Consider the following 25241-nt stretch of genomic DNA (forward strand, 5'->3'; position numbering starts at 1 on the left):
GATGGAGGACTGGGTTCACAGAACTACACTGAAGAAGGTTGTGTGCATGTGTGGCGTTAAGCATTAACGAACAGTCTGTTACATGTTTTGGGGTTATGTTTCTGACAAAGCACAGTCTGGTTACATTTTCTTCATAAAACATTTATAGCTGCCTTCAGTGGTAATTATATATACAGAGATTTATGATTAAAATGTACTAGCACTTCCTCTTTTGACATCTTAATTGTTTTTTAAAATTTTAGCAAAGACCTGTCAAATTCTTTGCATAATATGGAATGGTCTCCCATGTAAATTATGTTAAAAAGAAGTACAAATGTATCTTATTTGGTGGACAAAGACACTCATAAACAATTTCAGAAGCAAAACAGGGAAAGAACTGCACTGTGTTTAGATGGGAATACATGAAGAACTGAAGCAAAACTAACGCATGGGTGTTCAGCAGCTTCTCTTCTCTATTATAACCACTTTATAACCAGCTTCCAGGATTATTTTGCAGCTACTCTTTCAAACCCCTCTATGAGTGCAGAATACTTGGTATTCCTGGCAGGAAATTTTGAAAAATCTGGAAATTGTTTTGCAGTTCTCACCTAGTCCAATACTTCTTTTCTGGGTGCAGATTCTGTATCTTCAGCAAAATGTTTAACCTCATGTTATAAACCTTTCAGTATATGGATATAGCCACGTTCTGAATCTTGCAGTTAGGCTTTAGAAGACCTCTTCTTTAGAAAATAGGCACCCTGGGTTTTTGTCCTGACTGGAAGGGACAGCAAGTCATCATTAATAGTGACGGGGCATCAATAGAGGCTATGGTAAAACGACGACACAACACCGCTTTGGATTTTTTTCCCCCTTCTAGAAATTCATGAGTATTTGTAAGTACACGATCACATGAGTGACTCCAATACTCTGAATTCTGGGCGTTCCTGCACTGCAAACTCCATGACTCTCTCCAGTCAATTGATTTTTTTGCTGGATCAGTTTCTGTACATGAACAGGGGAATGGCAGTAGTTACACTGCCATATTTACACTCTTGGCGGTCACCGGGAGAGTTGAGGAAAACTCAGTTAAGATTTGTTTGTGCCGCGTTTTGAAAACAAGGAGTTATAGGAATGGCAAATTACTAACTTTTGTAAACTAGAGTTATGTGTAACTAAGATTAAAGTATTATTTTTCTTGTTCTTTTATAGGTGTGTATACGTATTTTAAAACTAGTTTAAGGGGAAACTACCCAGGACATTTTTTCAGAAAATAAGAACTGCTCCCAAAGGGATAAAAGAAGCAAAAAAGCCTTTGTTTGATTTATTTGTGATAAGGCCCTTCAAAACTTTTTTCTTTATGACTTGAAAAAAAAAAAAAAAAGATGTACACAACACTCCTAACCTCCTGTTATGACAGTTTATGTTTCCTATCCAGCTTATTTAACTCAAATGCCTGGGAAATAGACACAATTACCACCTTATGGAATGCTACTTAACTTTAAATGCTCCCCTCTGAATAGAAATCCACTTTATCTTCTCAGAGTTATTCCAGTTTCTCAGGAATTATTTCCTCTATAGGCTCCTGAAATGTTCTTGTTTCATCATCTAAAAATTTAAACTAACAATTGTTCAGAAATATCTTTTATTAGAACAAAGGCAATTCCCATACAGTGGATTCTGTTCACAAGAGCTTGTACAAAGGAGCTGCATACTATGCCCATATACAGCTTTAATCATTCACTCTTTCAGCTGTTATCAATTTAAAACCAATGAAACTCCCACACTGAGTCCATTTGAGCAGTCAATTTTAATATCTTGGGGCATCTGTAGTTATTCTGAATTGGCTGCAAAAGCAGAACTAACAAGTTAAGCTCTAACCATAAGTCTACATCAGGCTGGTAAACCATACATCAAACACAGACAGTTAGTCAATACTGTAGTATGAAAAACCAACAAGCATTTTTAAGAAGAGCAATATATTCATAATATGTTTGGTGGTATGGTTTACATTACACATCCCTGATATCTGCGCATTAAACTTTCTATTTAAAATGGTGGGGTGTGTGACAGCTTTGCACATGGATATAAAATGAGACACCAGAAGAGGAGGGAATGGACATTCGCAAGTTGTATAAAATAAAATGATGATTACAGCTGCAATAAATTGCTTGTTCTGGTGAGCTTCAAGTTTTCCCTGAGCCTGACAGAGCTACTTTTTTTTGAGTAGCTCTCGCAGGCTGCAGCAAAGCCACTAATTCTGAGCTGCAGAAATCTAGTCTATGGGAGACAATACTTCTGGAAAAGAAACAATTAAAACAAAATCACTAAAGCCACATCCTCACTGAGAATGTCATTGTTTAACTGGTTTTGGTGTACATGGATGAGATGTGGCCACACTTGGAAGGAACTCATACTTCAGTGTTTTTTATTAAAAAACCAGGGAAGGGCATGGCTAATACTCCCATTTCTTGGGGAGAAGCTCAGCTTCTGACACGAGAGGAGATGGTACAAGGGTGTAATGCTCAAGTTTTTAGAAATATGAACTATATGTCTGTAATTCAGTGCCTTCCAGGAGCAGAGTTGAGTCTGCTACATCTGGATCTGAATGGCTGGATTACCAGAGTTTTGTATCAAGTTGTTTGTTTTCTTTGTGTCTGAATGTTAGGAGAGAAAAGGGGGAAAGAGAACGAAAAGGCAAAATAAAGGAGGAGTGTACAGACAGAGGGACAGAACAGTAGGCACCACCAGAGCAGTGATTTTTCAGAGGGGAGAGGGATGTGGTTGGAAAGGGCCAATCTCTGAAAGGTGACTACATCTAGCTGCTCAGTCTGTACAGTCAGACATATTGAGTCAGACACTAAAATGATGCTGGTCCCAGACTGGGCTCCAAATAATGCCACGACACTTTTACAGTAAGTGGGCCAGGTCCTCAGCTGACTGAAGTCAGCGAGGTTGTCAGTGGAGCTCCCCTGATTTATGCTAGCTGGGAATCTTGCCAGTCCTTTTAAGTTGGAGATTTACTATATATCGTTGATCTGTGGTGGTCATCAATTTAAAAAAAATTACATTTGTGAACAGTTACTATTAAGTGGCATATGAGCTACCAGATTTGTCTCACATTCTCAGAAAAAGGGAAAATAGAGAGTACTGCAGATGCTGGTCTCTTTTAAGAAATGATGGTGTTTTACTGGGGACAAGAGCTCATTCGACTTTAGAGAGAGTGAGTCTGCTGCACTGCTCAAAACAAGTCTCCAAAAATGAGATACTTAAGGTTATCTTAATTATTTATGACCATCCCATCAAAGGAAAAAAATCACTTTGTCCACTGTTTGGCCACCCACAGGGTCTGGGAAACCTACTTCCAAAGGCCCAGGTACTGGTCAAAGAAAGAAAGAAGTACCCCTGTGACCCGCTGTCCCTGCAAGTCAAAGGAAACACTTCTTAACTTTCCCTAAATCATTATGGGCACCAGGTCACTTGCTAAATTCCTGCATAACCCATAAGAATTACAGAACACACCAAAGGTAGGTCTTAATCTACTCTTTTTGGCTTCTCATGAGCATTACACTCATTACATTGAACTACTTCAAGGTCCATTGAGACATATGAGACAATAAAGATGTTTTCCCTTGTCTGGAAATAAAGTGGTTGGTGATCTCTGTGCTGCTATCTGCACAACCACCAACATATGCTGAGCTCTGTTCTGTAGGCTATCAAGCCAAATCTCAGCTAGTTCCTTTCACTAGCAATTGAGGGGCTTTCCTTTTCATCTTGAAACAGTTGTAACCATTCCAATTTTTATGCTGTTTTGGTTTTTGCCTTAACTGACGAAATAAATTCAGTGAAGTTCCTTCATCGTCTAGCTTTTGGGAGAAAAAAAATCCACCCCCAAAAAGACTAGATTAATTTCTTGACAGCTGCAAAGCTGAATTTTCCTCATTTCCCAGTGTCATTGATGTTGTTACTTATGTGTTTTTACCATTTACTGAACATGTATTTTGCGGTAGTCTATTACCAACACACCCACCGTACCTTTAAAAAATCACAGTTTCACAGAAGCCTTTTTTTTTTGTTGTTGTTGGGGCTAGAAAGGCTCAGAAATCAGGAAGCTAACAGGCCAATATCAAGTTGAAGGTTGGCAATTCATTTTGGGTAATATTAAATCATGACAAAGCTCAAACACAAAGATCAGAGTTCAATTATAGACTATAAAGTAGTTTTAAAAGAGAAGATTTATATATTATTTTTCTAGCATATTAGTGCAGATTCTGTAAATTCTGAGAATATTTCAATCCCGAGGAACTGAGGACCCCTGCCCTCGCATATAAATTTGAACACAGTTATTCTCAGAATAACACTGTTAAAATGGCAGACATGGAACATGCCTCTTATTTACTATTTCTAGGTCTCTGTGCGTGTGTGGCTACGTATCAACGTAAGGGTGCATATAGACACATACACATTACGCAAAAACACTATATTACACATCATCTCAAAAAAAATATTCAAAATGCTTCTAGACCAAAGACATTTTGTGTAAGCATGAGTGAGATGGAACGAGAAGGACTGATGGTCTTCATTAGGGCTCTCGCTGGAGCATGAGAAGCCCGTCACCAGCCCCTCGCACTGAATGGTGCTGGTCCCATTCTGGCTTCTTTTATGCAGAGGACTAGAAAGCAAGTGGGACAGCGATGACAAACATAACTTTCTGTCGTGTAAAGCGTTAGCGCGTCTTCATTTTCAGATCAACATTTACAATTTGGTCTGACACATTCCCTTGTCTGATCATTACCCTCCTACTTATTCTTCTAATTCGTTAACTACATACTTTATTTACTACACGGATATTTCCTACGTTCGACATGAACGAAGTTTTGTGAAGAGTTAAATGACAATCACATAATTTCTAGATTTTCTGATAACAGTGTTGGCAGAACAAAGTACCCCAGGAGATCAAGCTGCTATTTAATTCTGAAGCCTGTATTCCCAAATTTGGTTAATGTGGAGAAATGTGTCGAGACTTCTGGCCAAGTGTGTACACATCAGTGCCTAACAGAGCTCAGAACTGTGTTTAAGTGAACTTACCACCTTAAAATGTATTTACTCATGGCTATAATTTACGTGTTAAATTTATTGGAGTTTTGGTTCCAATGTGACATACAATGTAAAAAATCAATATAGATTTGAGAGCTTTATAGTGCCCCTGGCAAATATGAATAGCACTTGATGAAAAGTGAAGGTTTGCACAGCACCTACAGTGCCACTGCATTGGAGTAATTAACACCACACGCTTCGCAGATATTTATATCAATTCTCCACTAGCACACAGAACAGCTCTTTGTCAGGAATTTGGTACCGAGATGTCCTGCAAGGCTTTAGACACACTTTTATTATGAGCCCCTATTTTAAGGGATTTACAATTCTGACAGAAGTATTTCCCTATGGGATAAAAGTTAGTATGCATGTTCTCAGAGCTGGAGGAATTTTTTCTTGTAAAAATTGGTTAACATTTTTTCCCTTAAGAAACGACCAGACAAATAGTTTTGAGAGGTTTCTGCAACCATTCAAGTCACCTTAGGAAAATAAATAGTTGCATCTTATAATACAAAATTTGGCAAGCTTTTCATTTTTAATCTGGATGGTTGCATTTTGCGATTTAAAAATATTCTAATGTGAGCCTAAAAATTAACATTTAAAAGTGGTCTCTGTATAAGCACTGCAACTGCATTTTCATAACATTTTAACAGATTAAGGGATAAACTCTGGTGAAGACAATGAAGGAACCTTATCAAATGAGCATTTCACATAGACTTACCGTAGATCGGAATTAAGCCGTGCTAACGAATCCTGCCTCATTTGCATGGCCAAAACCTAATCCTAATGAAACTTCATGGTAGATAACTAACATGTTTTCTTCATGGTAACATTAGTTTGGTAATAAAACTGTGCCTGGTACCGACTGTGAATTACTGTGTCAAAAACCATGGATCTTTGTTATCCATGGAAGAGTAGCCCAGGTAGAACCAAGCTATGTTTATGAATCAAGAGCTTAATGCAACTGTAGCCAAAACCAAATGCATCTGGCTTTCCTAGAGAGATATATTAGTGGATGGATTTGAGTTATGCTAATGAATCTGGATTTGTTAGAAGGGATCACATCTGATCCCTATGTAACACCGCAGGAGATTCATCAGCCACACTTTATTAAACTAAAAAAAAACCCTTAAATCCAGAAATTAAAAGACTATAAATTACTCCTCTATTACTGTAATAACTGAAACAAACTAATATGATGCATTCAAATCCCACCCACAACCCACAGAGTACTTCAAAGAGACAAACCCCTCCGATGGTACTGAAATCAGACACGATGAATGTGTAAGGATAGATCCTGAAAGTGTGGTGTGGGAGTGCGCACACCTCGCACATATATTTAAGTGTGAATGACATTTTTTTAAAGTTTCTGCAGCAATTAGAAGCCAAAGCCCATCACTAAGGCACATAATGATTTAATGTGATGAAGACTTCCTTACAGTAAGCAACATTGCACCGAACATTTCTCCGTGTATCTAAAACATAAGAACTTAATTCATAAAATCTTCTCCTTCTCTTCAGACATGGGCCCAGCTGGTGTTTAACTCTTGTGGCTGCTTTAGCTTTTGCTGGCTGGGGTCAATCTCTTGGCTCAGGACAGACAAGTTTAATACACATTAGCAACACCCCTTGCCATTTTTGACGCACCGCTGGAAAACTCACACTCCGAAGACTGACAGGGGCTGCTGGCAAAATGCCTCTTTCTAGTCAATTTGCATGTGCAGTTGTGGGTTTCACACATAATAATTTGGGAGTGCGTAAATTTTTAAAGCATTATTCCAGACAATATTTGAAAACATGGCTTTGCTTGATTACTAGTGGTCAGAATGCTACTTCCTTCAAGTTAAACTACCAGCTTCTTAGCAAAACGCTTACTCCTTGGGTAAACTAAAAAAAATGCATTTTATCAAAGAAACAAATTTTAAGGATATGTGAAAGTGATGGCTGACCAACTTAGCAAGGAATTGGAGTAGGAAAAAAAATCACAGATTCAAAGCATTTATTATTCACTGGCACGTGTTTTAGATTGTTAAAAGTGTATTTTGTTGGCGAGTTAGAAAAATAATGAGAGAAGAAAGCAGGAAGTATTCCAGCCTACCCTAGAAAACAAATTAGACAGCACAGCATCTGAAGTTCCTATTTCGGAGTCTAAAATATAAAACTATATCAACATTTTTTCTTAAAAAGAAATGGAGTTGTGCAGCATGTTGATTTGCAACGTGCATAGTGAGTGCCTGTGTTAAATGGAGGGGTTTCTACCGCATGCCCACCAAAGCAGAGAAATTGAAGCAGTAGTCAGATAACACAGAGATAGATGTAACCATACGTTGATTTTTTTTCTGTACAGTTCAGCAGTGTAAGTTTTATGATATACAGCGACAAAACCGTATCTAAGAAATATTTGTCCAATGCACATATTCATTTAACTGAGAATGAAAAATTAATTTGTGAATTTTCACTTTTTACTCCAAAAAAGTATATAAGACTGAACACACCTTTAATAAGCCCCTTCTCTTGCAATGTTTTCAAGGAGGGTCTTCGGGAGATGAACTTCTTTAATCTGCTTTTAACTCGGTTTCTGTCATTTGTGTCAGAGGCACTGTAGTTCAGTCTGAAAACTAAAGGAAATCAACAGAAAAAGCTTCAGTGAAACAACATTTTTAAACTCATAGTAGTTTTCTCAAATATCCCTAGAAAATAATGACCATAGCCACCCTAGTAAAATCATGCTGTAGGTCAGCAGTGTAGCTGGTTGGATAGTACAAAACATCTGATTAATACTTTTGTGAATAAACATGATGAGTTCACTCTGCTGGTTATTCACAGAGTCGGATTATTTATTGCCCATAAGTATTTGGATGGCGACCAGTTTACTCATGAAATGTTCAGGAATCCCACAAGTTTCACATGGATGATTTTTCAAGTAAAACTCTGGACTCAAAGTGTGCTATGCACTATTAGCTACATACTACTTGTTATGAGAAAGGATGGATGGTTACACCACTAGTGAAGGACTGAATTCTCTTGCCAAGATGGTTTAAGCATTATATATATATTTAATGCAGTTATAGAAAACATGGCTATATGCCATGAAATGTGTGCAAGATGCATTAATTTATGGAAAGAAAAGTATTCCCATCCTAATGATTATATTTTATTATATTTAGGGATTTACCAAACCTAGAAACATTTTGAGCTCAATTTATTCCTGTTCTGTGTCAAAAAGACACAGAACCCAGCTGCAGAAAATCCCCTGGAGGAAGTTTCAAAGGCATAAATTTAACTTCTTCTCTGCTGAGGTGCTTACAGGGCACCATCACAGCTCTCAAAATAGGTAGTATTTGTAGGAAGGAGAAACTCTGAAGTCAAGGCTGGATGCTACAGAAGAGGCAGCGATGCCATGGGAAGACTTTCTCCAAAGGATTCCCTAAACACACAGATTTTTAAAGTTTTCTAACAGATCACCTGAGCCTCACCACCTGTGAATAACCCCTGTCCTGTGTCCTGGGCTCTCTCACACTGCCCATTCCCCCAAATGCTGAGCAGGGAAATGGGGCAGCCAGAGCTGTACAGCCTTCCCTGCCAAAGACCTCCAGCTGACAGAGGGGTGGCTCCTGCTTTCTGAGGAAAGAATAGCTTTCCATCTTCACTTTATAATAAATACATACATACATAAATCCACCAAAACACGGTATTCTCCACAAGTTGGACTTGCAGGAGTTCGCCCATTATCCCTCCAAGAGATTTTCTATATAGTTCCCTGGATAGTTTAGCTGCAGCTACAGAGATGCTCCCTCATCTCCCCATTCAGACTGAATCTCCCCTGTAATGCAGTGATCTTCTTATAGACAAACCAAGGGAAGAGCAAAAGAGCAAAATAAAATGATCATCAATATTATTGCGCTATTTTGTCGCAAAAAGTTTTGTGTAAGTTATAAGCAACACCAGAATATTTAAAGGTGCAAAATTATAAAACAATGGCAAGCTAAAATAACTGGTTAAGCAACAGTAACAACCCTGGAATATTGTGGTTTACATTACAAATCTGATTTTAACAGCCAAACTTATAAAATGGTTTACGCTTTGCTGTTGTCAAGGGAGAAAAACTTGCCAAATTGTTCATTTTAAGTAAATAGAACATAGCCAATTAAGGAAAGCAATATTTAAACACATGCCTACGATGATCAGAGCATAGTTTGCTTCTGATTTCACTACTGATTTTAACAGAAGAGTGCTCCATTTTCCCACAGCACTAAAATGACCCCACACATACTTCCACAAACTAGTAATCACACAGGACAAATAAAAGGACACTTTACTGGAAAATACACAGCTTGGTACAATAATCCATCACTTATGAAAAATAGAATTCACATTTTTTAATGGTAGCATTCTTGGAGTGATGTATCATAGAATATAAAGATCAGCATTCAATTGATGGTTGGTGCTTTTTTAACATTATAGTGGAGGACTTTTTGTTCGAAATTGAGCAATCCTTGGCAGGGACAAGCTAAAATTCCAAGTCACTTGGCTGTGCTATAAAAAGAACAACAAATGGATGTTTCTAATTCTGCATCTTGATGGTACTTTGAAACAGTGAAGTGAATTGTATTTAGTTTGGAAAGTCTTTTGTTGCTTAGGGTCATTCTGTCCATAGCGATTCATATTTAGGTTTGCTTTTTCCTGACTTACAGTGAAGTTTCCTCAGTGCAAATGATGCAGGAGTGGAACCATCTCTAAGTCACTTCAGATGCCTGCCACATTTCCCATTTTGCAGGACTCTGAAACGTTTTATGTCCACTTGAACTACATGCTTAGCTCTAAGGATACACCAGATTTGTTAAGATCTTTTAACTGAAGTGAGCGTGGTCGTCCTGTGAATGAGGATAGGGGATCTAGGACTTGACAGCAGGGTAAAGGTCCCTCTGTTTAGAAAGATGCATTAACACAGCTGGAAGTTTTATACCTGAAACAGCAATTATGGTGTTAAAACTACATCTAGAGGTAGGAATAATTACTGTCACGGATACTTTCGTAAGTTCTGTGTTGAACTGTCTATAGTGTGTAGCTAAAAGCAGCAGCAAAGCTAATTTTGATGAATTTCTTATTTTATTTTATTAAACATGTGTGAGTCACCAGAGGGAAACTCCAAGCCTCCCAGAAATTCAAGGGTTTAGATAGCATGTTCCAAAACCAAGCTTAGCCAGAAAAATTCTTGTTGGGATCTCATTTAAAAATATTCCTGCTCTTGCCAAACCATTCTTCTCGCGATATCCCCACATTAAAATGACTTTGCTATTATATTTGGAAATACAAAGAGGACCAAAATGTTACTTCCAAGAGAAAATAACAGAGGAGTTATAAAACTCAAAAACCACAATAAATATTATTTGGAGTACCTTTCTTTTTAAATTTCAGGTTCTGGATTTGACCAGAAGAATCCTCCGTGAAAGAGAGCTGGCAAATGTCAAACAACAACATAGGCAATTGGAAAGAAGTTCCATACAGAAATAAAATAAGACTCTTAAGGGTCAAGGTATAAAATAATAGGAAATAAAATCTGTTGCTTATCCTACTATACGTTCCCTGGCATAAACAGCATACGTGTGCCATTTGATACGTTGTACCAAATAAACTGGTATCTTCGGTTTCTAAAGATATTCACACTGACATATCCACATAAGTGCTTCGAAACCAACACAGGACAGGGAATAAACCACTCCCTTTGCGCAGACGCTTCCATTAGAATATTTCTTATATTGCGCTAAGAGCCTCTGAGACAGAAAAAGGAAACACACGCTTGCTCTTGTTGGGCCAGGCCCTTCTACAGTACAGGTAGAAGGGAACCCAGGAGAGGTCAATATTATGCTAGATTTCTTCTGCTAGTGCAAGTGGCTGCAAGGACACTTCAATCCAGCTGCAAAAACATAACCTGAATACTGGCCTTCACGTTTGGCTGGAAATAAAACTGGACCCTCAAGTCTAGAAAAGCATTTCTGGTGACTTTGGTCACTTTATTAGGGCTCTATTTATTCAACAGGTGGGAAACATATTAATGGACACACGAAAAAAATGGCCAGATATTTTCCTGAAATAATTTGCTCTAGAATTAATCTATATTAAATCGCAACCGTTTATCACATTAGGGAAATGTAACACAGACTGGGTACAAAACAAAGTATTATAAACACATCATTAGGAATAAAAGAAAGAACACATCTTTGGCCCTTCATGTTGGATAGCGCTGTAATAACATCAACGGACTTAGAAAGAATAATTATAGATTAAATTCTCTGCAGAAAAAATGCAGCAAGAAAAAACTGACCTGTCTTTTTTTGGGCCTGTATAAATTCTCTGAATATTTATACAATGTCACGACTCTAGACTTAATATTCCTAATAACATATAAAAAACCAGGAGTAGCATGCAAAACCACAAAATACAGTCTCTACAAGACCTTTTACACAAGAAGACTGGTGGAAGGAAAGAATTAATGCATTACCCCCAAATCACACAGCTCTGCAGAAGCAGTACCATCAGAGCCAATGGAAGCTTTGACACGTACAGATGAAGAATTGCTTGCTATAATTTAATGCACTAAATTGGATATGTGGTGCAATGAGAGGAAACTTACTATCATTTAAGCAGGGTTAAGCAGTGGCTAACATATTTGCAAGGTGAATTTACAAAAGCCTTTCTCCAGCATTTTGGCATGGCCACAACTAAAAGAACCAGGCAAGGCTTTAAACTTTTCAGGGCAAGGATCAACATTTTTATGTAATTACTTTCTATGAATTTAGTCATGAATTTAGACAATATATTTCTAGCAGACTGTTTTTCCTGGGTGTGATGTTCTGGGCAGAGCCTGAATGGTTCAGAAAGTAAAATGTTCTAAACGGTTCCATATTTTATTGGCAAGATTTTGTAACTCCTTATAACACGATCTCACATTCCTTCCAATTACTTATATTTCACTCTTAATTTATAAAACATTTACACATAATCCCAAAGGTTTACCTATGGTTAATTCCTGCCAGGTACAGTATATCTGAACACTTCTAATGCGTTGAAAGCATTGGGTTTTGAAGAACTATCCATTAATGACTTTCTGAACTGTGACAATTGATATTGACAGTGCTTGTCAAACTAAAGCACTATTGATTGTCTCACATCATGTGTATAGCAAAACCAATTTCTTCCAAGTACCTCTTCCTAACTGAAATACATTATTATGGTGCCTGTTTATTATAATACCCAAAATTATCGTATGGAATGCATTTGGATGGAAAGGGCTCATACAGAATGAGGAGCAGCAGTGGGAGTGGATAAAGCATTAAGAGGCTCAAATAGCTTTACATTAACACCTTCTCTTCCATTAGGCTTGTTCTGCAGGAAAAAAACCCACACCTAGTATGGAACATACAAAATTTTTTTTTAAATACCTCTGAAGACTTCAAAATTTCAGGAAGTTCTTAGAAATAGAGATGACTTGTAGGATAACAATAACACCCATAAACTGAGATTTAGTAATTCTTTTCCCAAGGAATACTAAAAGTGACAAATTTGACCATTCAAAGTACCGAAGACCCCGATCAAAACCCTAGCTGCAACTTTGTTAAAATACATATGAACAGATTCATGGACTTAACTGTGATCTCTGATGCCTTAAACTAATAATTTTCTTAAGTGCTTTACAGACTGATATGCAGAGTCCTCAGCAGCATCTTGCAGGACTGAATCAAAGCTGAGATGGCAAAAGGGGAGGTAGAAGTAGGTTTCCATGACTTTGGATAATGAAAGTGCTAGTCTAACAGCAGAACTATCACATATGTGTGAAAATATTAAAGGAATTAATTAGTTAATTAATTAATTTCAAGTAATGGGAATGCTTAATTGCTGAGTATCTCAACCTCCTGAAGAAATACATCTTAACATGCAGGGGCGTATGACTACACCCACATTCCAGGAGACACTGTAATTTAAGAATAGATAATGACTCATGACTTTAAGTTTTGTTGGATTTCACTAGAACTCAGAATTCAACATTCATAGACACAGAACTACTGGAGGGAGTCCAGCAGAGAGCTACCAAGATGCTCAGGGGACTGGAGCGTCTCCCTTATGAGGAAAGGCTGAGAGACCTGGGTTTGTTCAGCCTGGAGGAGAGAAGGCTGAGGGGGGATCTCATCAATGCTTATAAATATCTGAAGGGCGGGTGTCAGGGGGATGGGGCCGGGCTCTTTCCAGCGGTGCCCAACGCCAGGCCAAGGGGCCACGGGCACAGGTTGGAACACGGGAAGTTTCACCTCAATATGAGGACAAACCCCTTCCCTGTGCGGGTGCCAGAGCAGGGGCACAGGCTGCCCAGGGAGGCTGTGGGGTCCCTTCCCTGGAGACATTCACCCCCCGCCTGGACGCGGCCCTGTGCCCCTGCTCTGGGGGTGCCTGCTCCAGCAGGGGTGGGACGGGGTGAGCTCCAGAGGTCCCTTCCAACCCCCACCATTTTGGGATTCTGTGATTTTTTTTCAGATTTTTTTTGGCCTGCAGCAGATGTGAAACTACTCCTAGGTCTTTAAGGGAGGAGCCGCGTGCATTACCTCCTGTAGAAATGGTCGGTTCTTCAATGAGCACTAAAGTTTTGAGCGTGACAAAACCACGTCCCTGCCTCCTTTCTTTCCTTTGTGATGCTCTGAGGTGGAGTCAATAAAGTCTGCTCACTAAGGATAAAGAATTTGCTTCACCTACTTTATTGAGCTAAAGACTTCTGTCAGTCATCCTAGTTTATCCTTTGGTGAAATTCCTGGGCAGGTCTCATGAATTAACCCCACACTATAATGACTATATTTGTTTTGCAAAAGAGTAAAATGAGAGACGGAAATATGGTCTGCTTAAAGGCATTACACAAATTATTAGTGGGGAAAATGCAGGAATCGGGCATTACCCCTAATCCCTATGTTTATGATAAAATCTAAAATTACAGGTTTTATGGCTACAAAGCACAGACCCAATAACTGCAGCACCAGGTAACAAAATGGGTATCACTGGCCAGGAGATGCTAGGAAGGTTTTGTTTGCATGGGCACCAAAGGACATGCAGTCATTCAGGTTTATGGTCTTAAAACAGATATTTGCCACAGCAAGTATATCAGCACTTACAAACGCTTATGAAGCAAGCTTAGAAATAAACAATAGGAAAAAGAAAACAGTGATTATATAGCACAAATAATTTTTCTGTAATATGACAGCCTAACAACTTAAGTGCTCAGTAGTGTCATTACACTTTGTGAAATTTGTGTGCATTAGCAGTAAAGATTCAATAAAATGACTATATAATTCATATTTTGCATCATGCTCTGATGCACATAAACTTTTTAAAAATTTTGTCCCCCACTAATAATAAATGGAAATAAATGAATGGTGTGTTATATATCACCACACGCTTACATTGTGAAACAAACTGGTGCTCCCCGTGCAGCTTTTCATAGTGGTATTTGTACCATAAATATTTAGAAAAGTAAAGCAATATTTCTGAGCATGTGTTGGTTTTATAAAGGAAGGTCATATCAAACTAACCTGTTATCTTTCTTTAATAAAATTAATGGGGTTTTTTTTCTGAAAAGGAAAATGCAATAGACCAAATCTATTTCGACCTCAGTTGTGCGTTTGATATGGTGCCAAATGGGAAATCATTAGTTAAACTAGGGAAGATGGAGAGAATTAAAACAATAACTGCAAAGCGACTAAATAAGGTGTTAAAATGACATTTGTTTAAAGGAGAACTACTGTACTGAAGGAAAGTTACCAGCGTAAGTCCTTAAATATTCTTGGAACTGATCTTTGTGGTTTCATTAACGACTTCAACGAAAAAAGTAGGAGCATTCAAAAAATACTTGGTGACTCAAGGCTGGGAAGCATCACCAGTTCAGACAAGAATCAGGACATCAGACAAAACCTTAGTGACTTTGAGGCTGGAAGCCGGAGAAACCAGATTGGACCTAATACTACCCAATGCATGGTCAGAGTAGGATTAATACAAAATACTTCTTTCTTATAAGTGTGTAACCTCGGACACTCGTGTGTGTGAGGTGGGAATTCGTGCCAGGAAAGGTGCAGGCAGTGGCCATGAGAAGTAGCAGGAGAACGGGCTGCTGAGCTTTCAAAAGCAGACGGGGAGCTTGCCAGCTATAAAATGGCTGAGAAAGGCTGTGATTGTTCTCTATGAATTTGCTGGTGGGGTGGGAAAAGGAGCAAGAGACGAGAAGAGGACAGCAGGGAGGGAGAAGAGCTGTTTAAACTGAAGAACAATGTTGGCACAAGAATAAATGACTATAAACTGTCCATAATGCGAAGTTCTAAAACACCCTTTCAAAGAAGTCGTGGTGGCAAATAAAACTAAAAGAATTTAGGATGAAACTTAATAAATTTATGAAAGGGGACACAGAACATGGCACCTTGTGACAGGAGGGACTGGACTAGATCATCCAGGACATGCCAAGCCTTTCTTTCCACAATTTTTTTGGTATTGTCACTTTATTAGAAATGCTATTATACACACTTAATTTGAATATAAAAACCACAATGCCAGAAATCAATGAGGTCGTTTTATTCATACAGTATGACCAGTTTAGGTTCATCTAATGTAAAACATGTGGGACTTGGATGAAATCTGCTGCGGTACACAAAGTCAGACTATTCAGGCTCTAGGAAGAGAGGGTACAGTGTGCTTGGGACGGGGAAACTGGTCTCCGCGTCCACGTCAAGGATGGGGACTTTTGACACAGTCTCTTTGCAAAAAACTAGCCTTTTATTCCCCTTGCACTGAGGAGGGCAGTTTTGTATGAGCACAGATCACTGAGGACTCATCTGATCTTAAGCTTTCTTTGATAGCTCTTTTCTGTAAATCTGCAGGTGAAGAGTGACGTAGGTGAATATGGGCAAAAGTCAGGAGCATGACAGAGAAGTTTTTTGCATCTAGCGTACTTCTCTCCTTTAGAGAAGGTTGCTAAAATTCCCAGGAAAATACTCAATAACTTGGATGGTGTAACACATAGGAGTTGAAGAGTGGCCCTGCCCCTCCCTGCTTGGGTGACTTAGTGCTGCCCTGTTCCAGTGTTTCCAGACATACAGAATCATCCCGCTTGTATAAAATGTGGTTGTTATAGAGGGAAAAAGAAAGACAATATTTGAATTAATGACTTTTGAAGTTGACATACATAATATAAAAAGAAAACAAATATGCAATTAAAGGTTGAGGAAGACAGAGCAAGGAACTAAAGACTATTTCCAAATCAAGTTGAACAAGTAATTTACAAGTAATACTTTCAGGATTTTTTAGAATATGAAGTTCTATTTGTTTTCTTCTGTTGTGGAAGATAAGTCTATAACTTGCAAGTCTTTAAGGTACCTTCTGACTGAGGTAGTCTAAAAAAAACCTTTCCAACCTTTTGCAAATAATATGAATAGTCGTCGTTTACATTAAATTGCTCAGACAAAAGGACAAGAAAATTATGTCGTTCATTTTTCTACCAGGAACACCAGATAGACTGTTATGCCAAAAGAAAACCCTTCTGATTGGCTGGGTACTGCTGGCCATGTGTGCACTTTTAACTTCAAAACCTACATATAATTCTGCCTTATGCTTTGGAAAACAAACTAATTATCTGTAAAGAACAAGGGAGACTTGGCATTGCTGTATTTCTATCACCCTTGTTAAGAGTTGTACAAATGATTCATATATTTAAATTTAGACATGCACTTGGATACCTTGTTGAATCTTTTATTCAGATTCAATCTTATGGGACCTTTCCAGAAAGAATATCATAGCAAAGAATTTTCTTCTATTGAGATTCTTATCAATTACAATTTGTACTTCTAAATTTAAAAAGGAAATTATTTTAAAATTTAATTATATTTCCATTGCACTCAGCCTCCAATTATATTCATAACCTTATAGTCTGTGACCCATGATGAACTTCTTGCGCTTCTCATACAATAAAAGATAGAATTAATTTGTAGTGTATAAGTTATGATAACCAACATGTTAAAATCATTTTTTCTAATGAGAAACAGTAGTGAAATTCATGGGTGTATTTGTTATTTCTAATCACTGTTACAGTATTTAATACAGTAAGGTTAGCAATTTCCAGTGACTGTAGATATGATATTTTATGAAGGAGAGAGGCACACCCATTAACTTTAAAGTAATCAAAAAATATCAGCCAAAGATCTGAAATCCATTTGCTGTACTCTGTTTATATGCTGACTCTACTTTATCAAATTGTATCTACCTCAATTAAATGATTACAGTAAGTATAACTGAACAAAAGATCACCCATGAGCTTATTTTTAAAAAGAATAAGTCTGCAGATTTAAGAATCCTTTTTACTTCTTACCTTAAGTCAAAGTTCTGGTAACAATCTCTCATATCTATATTCACATAAATGTAAACCTTAGACAAAGTGACCTTTATGCCATCAACTCTTTTTTATGTTTCTGTGTAAATGATTTCTATTTGTTAAAACACAACTGATTTTCAAACTTTTCAGCAGTTACAGCTCTTTGCTTACAAGGCAGTGCCAGAGACGCACTGTGAGGACGCAGGAAAGACTTCCACTAAAGGGGCTTCAGGATCTGCATAAAATACCCATAAAAACATGAAGCAGATCAAGTGGAGGCTATAGCTTTGCGTGAGCTTACCCTACGGAGGCTGTTAGTGGGGGAAGGTGCCTTGTGAGATATGCCTTAGGTCAGCCTCTTGGGCTGAGGCAGTGTAATTACAGGAGGAAAAGGAAAGCCCAGAATGAAGCTGCTGGTATATTTAGCCATGCATTGTGTTGTAATAGTTTAAGCTGTGAATTTAACTGCTTACCAGAAAGCTCTGATTCCAGTGTGTTTCTTAAGAAATGCGTGGGGTTTTGTAGCATTGACTTTATCAGAACTTCGCCTTCTAATAAAGGTCAGGTCTTAGAGTTCAGTTGTGTAACAGCAGATACAAACTCTACGTTGCCCTCTCTCTCCCTGATGCCGCCAAGCACAGCTTTGGCCAAGGTGCAAGGTGGCCTGGGAACATCTCTTCTGGTTTTCTCCAGCACCCACCCACTCTCCCTACAATCTGATGGTGGATCCTTCTCATCACAGGGGCAGCATGAGGGGAAGATCTGGGTCGGTGCAGTCAGGACATGAGTCCAGAGGGGACACAGAGATGCTGTCAGCTGAAGGCACGAGTAGCTGGGACCCCAGGAACGAGCATGATCCACGCTGCTAGTGCAACGAGTTTGCTGCAGCAGGTAGCTGGGACCCCAAGTCCGCCCGGCCCTTGTGCAGGGGCTCAGAGCAGGAGACCTCCAGAGACACTGCTGGGCATGTGGTGACATTTAGTACTTCATCCAGTCTCCAGAACAGCTGCACTAGAACAAGCTGCCTGAGCAGGCAAATAATTGCTATATATCATGATCTTTTCCAAAATAAAATCAAGCCAGTCATCACAACAACTTTGAAACACTTCAATCAGCTACATGTGGGGTTTGCATGGGTGCACTGAACTTACGTTTGACCAGCCATGGTTAAAACTCAGGCAAAATGTTAAAAAGATACAATAGAAGACTGTTTTAGTTTTAAAATTAATGTTCCAGCTGACAAACTGCACAGGGACTTAACCTACTTTAGAACATATTTAATAGTGTAATTTAGTCTCTAAAAAGAAAAGCAAAATAACTAATGATGGACAAATTTAGAGGTCGAATCTAGTTCAGATAAACATTCAAAAGTTCAGATGTTTAACCAAACCTTATCTTGTCCATGAAAAGCCTCAACCGAAGAGCTCTACCAAATATAAGCAAAGCACAGAAGATTGTGGAAACTTTTCCTTACAGAAGGAAAACTATTATCAGGAACCAGCACCTTATTGCAGCACCCATGTGTTAAGCAGTTAAGCATCAAAGCAAAAGCAAAACATTTTCAGACAACCACTTCATGGAAGTAGTAATATTTGGACGAAATCCAATACAGAGAAAATAATATTAAGGGGAAAGATAATACAAATGCAATTAGACTATCAACCAATAAAACTTAATCTATGCTTGATAGTTGAAACCTTCCAAGCTTACAGAGAATAAGGAAACTGGAGATCAGAGGACTCTGCCTTTTGAAGTCTTGCTGTCCAGATCCTGGGGACCATTATCTAGCTGTAGATTATTTTAAAGACATTATGAATATTCTGTCACAGAATTAGAAAGCTTTATTAGTATGAATGACCTGTAACTTGAGCAGGGACAGCTACAGATGAAGTCCAAGTAAACAATGGTTTGGAAAAGGTGTATTCTGCTAACTTAGTTTTCTGGACTAAAACCCAAAAAATAGAAGTTGTGTTTCTGAAGAACATATTCATCGTGGGTTATTGATAACAGAAAGTAGAACTCTAATGGATCCTCTCCATCCTCGCAAACACCAACTACAAATGATTTTTTAAAAAGTGTACCAGATGAGATGAGACCACTGTTGTGTCTTGCCTGGCACTGTTTGTCATGCAGCAGAACGTATCTGCTACAGTACCCCAGAGGAAGGCAAAATTCAAACGATGCAGCAAAATAGCGGTGCCTCGGGATCCTTTCAATTTCTTTCCCTTTCCCCATGTCACCAACTTGACTCCTGTCTTAAGCCTGTCCCTCACCTTTTCTTCTGTCTCCAGCCCTCAAGCTACTCGGGCAATTAACAGAAAAATTTGCTTTGCTCAGAATTGAACCCCAAATTCAAACTATCAGATGCCCCAAATCTAATACCTAGTGAATGATTTTATTAAGTAAAACTTAAAAGTTCTGTTCAGAAATTACTCATGTGTAGCTTACATTGAGATTAAGCATCCCACTGCCTGTAATTGTGCCTTAATATCAGTACTACCCTTGACCTATCATTCCCAATGATCTTCAGATAACATTGTATAACAATTCAGATATTAAAGCATTTTCATTATTTCTCCGTTAATTTTTAGTGCTATCTTTTGATTTTCATTCAAACACGTCAACTGAAATACATTCATATAAAGAAAGGAAGGTAGGAACATTACAGCACCCTAAAATACTTAATTTTACATAGACAGGAAAAATACTATACCTGCGTTTTCACACAGAAGTACATACAAAGCTCATTTTTGCAGGAACAGAACTTAACTTCTTGGAAACCACAGCAATGAAACAAAGGTTTTGATTCAAGTGAGTGCATCTACAGCTCAGACAGAAGACAAAGAGCGATCCTGAGATCATCACCTGCACTACCCAATTTTTAGTCAGCTTTCTGGTCCTTCCAGCTCTCTCTACCCAAAAGAAAACCTGGGTGCTGTTCAGGAGCCAGCTTACTCCAGAGGCTCCTATCAAAATGTATGATGGCCAAGACAGCACCAAGTTTCTTTGCCTCTGCTTTACTCTGCCCTTCAACTCTTATCCCAGAAGTCACTTTACCTTCATATTCCACGTCTATATATCAGAGAGTTTCACCTCCACGTTTTAAAAGCATCATCACCATCAGTTTATATCAGACACACAACACTACACACTGCAAGGTGACCAAAGAAGACCTGAAGAAAAACTTTACGATCAGGGCACAGCCAGTCTGCCCTAGGAAGGGTGAGCACAGGGCGATGTGGACGCAAGCCACATGGTCCTGCAGCTTGAATGAAGTCTTTTATTATAGATATCCACCAAGTCACAGGTTAACTCGCTCTGATCTATATTTTTGTACCTTAAAGGCTGCTAAATGGCAAATGATTCACTTTGTACCTGGCTGCTCTCCTGTTCTGACCTGCCTATATCTGGCTGCCTTCCCTTAGGCTCTGGGTTCTTGGACTGGAGTTTAACCTTCTTCAGCAAAAGTGATTATAAAACATACTATCCCTATGTGATTGCAACATATCTGAACTATAAAGCTTTACACGCAGGGACATATTCTCTCTAGCAGGGCTTATACCTGCATGTTTTTAAACTTTTTCTGGACAAGGTGTCTTCATGAATTTTGTGATGATAAGGCTTTTTCTTTCCAAGTTTGTTTGTTTTGTTGGGTTTTTTTTTAAGTGTATTAGCACTGGAGTATTTTAAATTGTTTAAATTTATTTCAAATGTGCTGTTTGAGAAAAGTTCTGTTACACAAGGATGTTACTTTTCTATATAAGCTGAATACATTTAAACTGCAAAAATTGTTATCGTATGTAGGAACACATTTTATATTCTATAAAAAGGCTTAAGGCAGATTCACTCTGTTTTTCATGGAGAGCACATTGGTTGCAAAAGTCTAAAGGACAGCAGGGTCTACATGGTCTGGTTGTTTACTCTTCATCTCTAAAGAAGTGGCTGTGAAACAGGTAAATATAATCACTAGGCTGTATCAGGAGAGCAATTTCCATGCGGAAGATTAAATTCAACTTCCCACAACCGTGGGATCCTTGAATATCCTTGTGCAAGAAATACAGACTGAAACCTGGGGCAGAGTCAGAAAAGGGCCGTTTGGGATGATCAGGAAAAAAACCAGCAGCCTATCATAGGGAAGACGACTTCAAATCTTGGCTGGTTGAGCGTACCAAACCAAGCAGGAGGAGGAACATGACTGCTGTCTGTAACTCTGTTTAGGGTGGTACACCTGAGACAGAAGGGAACTGCTGAAAATAAAGAGCCATCTAAATGCTGACACAAGAACACCTTCATACCACAAGTCCATTTAGGCTGAAAATTAGAATGTTTTTAGCTTGAAAACTGAAGTTTTGGAACATTCTTCCAGCATGAGCTGAGGGGCAAAAACATTAATACTGAATTTCATTAATTATGAAAGGAATCAAATGAGGTTGTTGTCTTCAAGAACGGGGGAATTGATTCAATGCTACAAAAAGTCTGTCTCAGGCAGATAATGCTATGTTACACTTTTCAATAACAGTAACGCAAGTGAATTCCTCTTGGGTGAATCCTGGGCACAGTTAAGACAATGGCCGATGGAATTAATTAAATGGAGCCAAATATCCTTGGTGGTGAGGGGAGCTACTCATATGTCATAGCGTTCTCTTCAGCATCGATATTTAAAGCCAGCTAGTCAGAACCTTTTACTTAATTGAGGAACAATACAGCATTTAACCCTTCTGTAGTATTCTACCCTTTGGCTTTCAGAGGCACAGACTGTTAGGCTGGCACATCAGCAGGCAGTTGGTGGAACAAATAGGAGATCCTACAAAGCACATTCCCTTTTAAAGCATTAATAAGCCCTGTCCAGGAGACAGTGCCATGCTTTCATCCATTAAGCTGTCTTTAAATATTTGGGATTCAAGGTAATAATTTAAATTAAATACATCGTCCAACCTGGAAGGTACAAACGTTTAAATTATTTCACCACGGGGAAGAAGGTGAGTCTGGGCAGTAGGTATTCCTATCTAGAGCCTGATTTACAGTCTCTCTACTTGAGCTTAATTTAGACTTTTATAACCTAAAAACCTCCTTATTTCTGTCACATTCCTCCCAAAGTACCAGGAGGATTGCATCTGGATTAGTTATAAATAGTAGAGAAACCTCAGAATACAGTGTAGTGCGAGGATCATTTTTCCTGGCTACAAACTTGCAGTCGGGGCAGACATTTTAATAATTACCATGAGAGGCTTGACAATTAGGCTCACAGGAGTGACGGAAAGCTGGGCTGGCTCTTCCTTCCCAAAGAACAAAGCTCAGCAAGTCCTTCTCACTTGCTCTAGTTCTGACCTCTCTCTAAAGGCAGTAGTCTAAAATGTTTCCCATTGCAGTGAAAACGCCTGTGTCTATTTAGGTGTTATCAGTTGTCAGCTTATATTCTTTCCCTGTGGAGGCAAAATACGGAGATGTAAAAAAATGGAGATATACTATGATGCAGGCGGTGGAGGGTCAAGTAGATGTAACTGTCTGCATTGCCTACTGCTTTAAACTATAAAAATCATGACGTTTTGCACAATACACGTCCAACGTTAGTTTTACTTCTTAATGTAAACAAAGATCTACTTAGTAAGGAATTAAGAGACTGCACCAAAACAGTGCAAGACATGTTGGATAGTTGGGCTTACAGGAGATAGAGTCAGAGTAAATACCTTTTCCTCATATCGCAGGAGTTGACCTCCCTTTTAGTACATGGAAAGGGCACAACTGCTCAACTCCGATAATACCTAAAATGCCCATGATTTCCCTGTGATCGCTTTTTCTGAAGCAAATGTGTGTTTGAAACAACTGTTACACATTTCTCCAAAACGTAGTTTTCTTGACCACTACTAGCTGTGTGTAGTTCAGTAGGGAAAAACTTAAGGTAATCATGACTGTCCAGTCTCTGTTTGCCTCCATATCAAATTTATCTTGACTGCTGCACCTGTAGGAGATTATTTTGTTAAGAAAAATACACGGTGTCTCTCTCTTCTTTGGAACAAAGAAGAAATATGAATTGGTAACCCCCTCTTTTTATTTTTTTCTTTAAACTTAAGTCCTTCAATAGTGTTTCGAACAAACCTAAAGAGATTTTAAGACAGACATTTTGTATTATAACATTCCCATGGGTCGTATGTATGATCGTCTCTACTAAAGCTCCTTTCAGTCCCAGTTGAATAAATATGCATTTTATTTCACTAATCTTGAAACAACAGGAATAAAGTTTACCCAGGTCTTTTATACCTCAGAGAACAAAACAAATACTACAAATCTTTAGAGAGAAAGGATATACAAAAGGGCTTGAGGTGAATGTTTCAAAGCAAATACTCTTTAAACGATGTGCAAATTATTTCAGCACTTGAACATGATTTATGAAAGGGGATTAGACCACTGAAACAAGAACCTGGTTTAAACTGTTGGGTTTCAAAGTCAAAGATGAGAAGCATTTGCTGGAAAAGGCAGAAGAAACCGGATAGTAATCTATAGTGAGGACTTCTGATTGATTTTCTTTAACTAACTCAATCTTACATTAGCTATCACTGTCATTCATACTTAACTGTGGTGGGCAGTATAAAATACCTTCTTTTCTGATATAGTTCTCCATAAAAATGAAGTATGCAATAGTGATAATTAAGTAATAATGAGGTAATTAATAACTCAGTGACCAGCTCTCTATTTACTAGTATGCCCCATCAATGAGCGCAAGTAATATGAAACAATTAAAGATTATCCAAGCTCAAACAGATAACTTTTCCGGAGAGTTGTGTGTCAGCGAGCAGACCAATGAGTCACAGGTCACATCTATAATAATACATTATATTATATTGTAATATTCCCACATACTCTTCACGTAATGGGTAAGAGCTACTCTTAAGTACTATAAAAATGATCACTTTTATGTAATTGTAAAGATTAATAAGTGAGCTAACTTCTCATGGTTCTATAATGACCCTGCTGTTCTAGTAGGTAAAGGAAAATTTAATGATCCTGCTCAGATATGATTAATATCTAACTTTTTCCTGACTAAAAATCTGGACTTGGTTCAATAAAAATGAATTAAGTGAACATGCACTGATTTCCCTGCCAAACGTTTATATGGAAGTTGTTATGCCCAATTTAAAAATATGCTTTTTCAACCCAAATAGTAAACTCTGGAAGGATTTTGGAAAGTGAAGTAGAAATAAAACAAAGAATTAAGGAAACATTATATTATAATTGATGGAAACAGGATATTCAAATTCAGGAAAAATCATTTTTTTTATGAGAACTACTCACAGCCAGCAGAGATTTTGGGTGCAACATAATCTCCTGTTATCAGTGACACTATTTGTTTCTGAATTTGGCATGTTTTGTTTCCAAAATGCCAATATTATTACTCCTGTGTTGCTGAATCAGTATTTTTCTAACTTTAAGAAAAGAGCATACCTATAGTAAACGTTGCAGAGAAATAGGAGAGTAAAAATACATCAGAAAAATAAGTTTAGTCCCTATAATCCAAATGAATGCTCCCGCCCCCCATAAACAGCATGTTGCAATTGCTTTTTGTGGGTTTTTTCAGTATCCGAAGCTGACTGCAGTCCTGTTGATGCAATAAAAATAAACCCCACAAACATACAAGCTGTAGAGTGACAAAATTAACGTTGCAGTAGGAAGCTGCATATTTGCATATAGTTTTCATTTTGCTTTCTGTTTTAATTGTTGTCATTGGTAATACCGCACTAATATACATTACGACCTTATATTTCTTGGTTTTATTAAA

General features: G+C 38.2%; 1 protein-coding gene across 16 annotated transcripts in view; it reads right to left on the reverse strand.

Annotated features, from left to right (window-relative positions):
* Positions 1 to 25241, reverse strand: part of ARHGAP15 (Rho GTPase activating protein 15) — a 345294-nt gene that overhangs the window by 129634 nt on the left and 190419 nt on the right. For all 16 annotated transcript variants that reach the window (XM_064451021.1, XM_064451016.1, XM_064451019.1 and 13 more), the window contains one exon: positions 7569 to 7691. In XM_064451021.1, the coding sequence (XP_064307091.1) occupies positions 7569 to 7691 (123 nt within the window). The remainder of the gene's footprint in view (positions 1 to 7568; positions 7692 to 25241) is intronic.

This window comes from Phalacrocorax carbo, chromosome 5, assembly GCF_963921805.1.
Source record: "Phalacrocorax carbo chromosome 5, bPhaCar2.1, whole genome shotgun sequence".
Classification (NCBI taxonomy): Eukaryota; Metazoa; Chordata; class Aves; order Suliformes; family Phalacrocoracidae; genus Phalacrocorax; species Phalacrocorax carbo.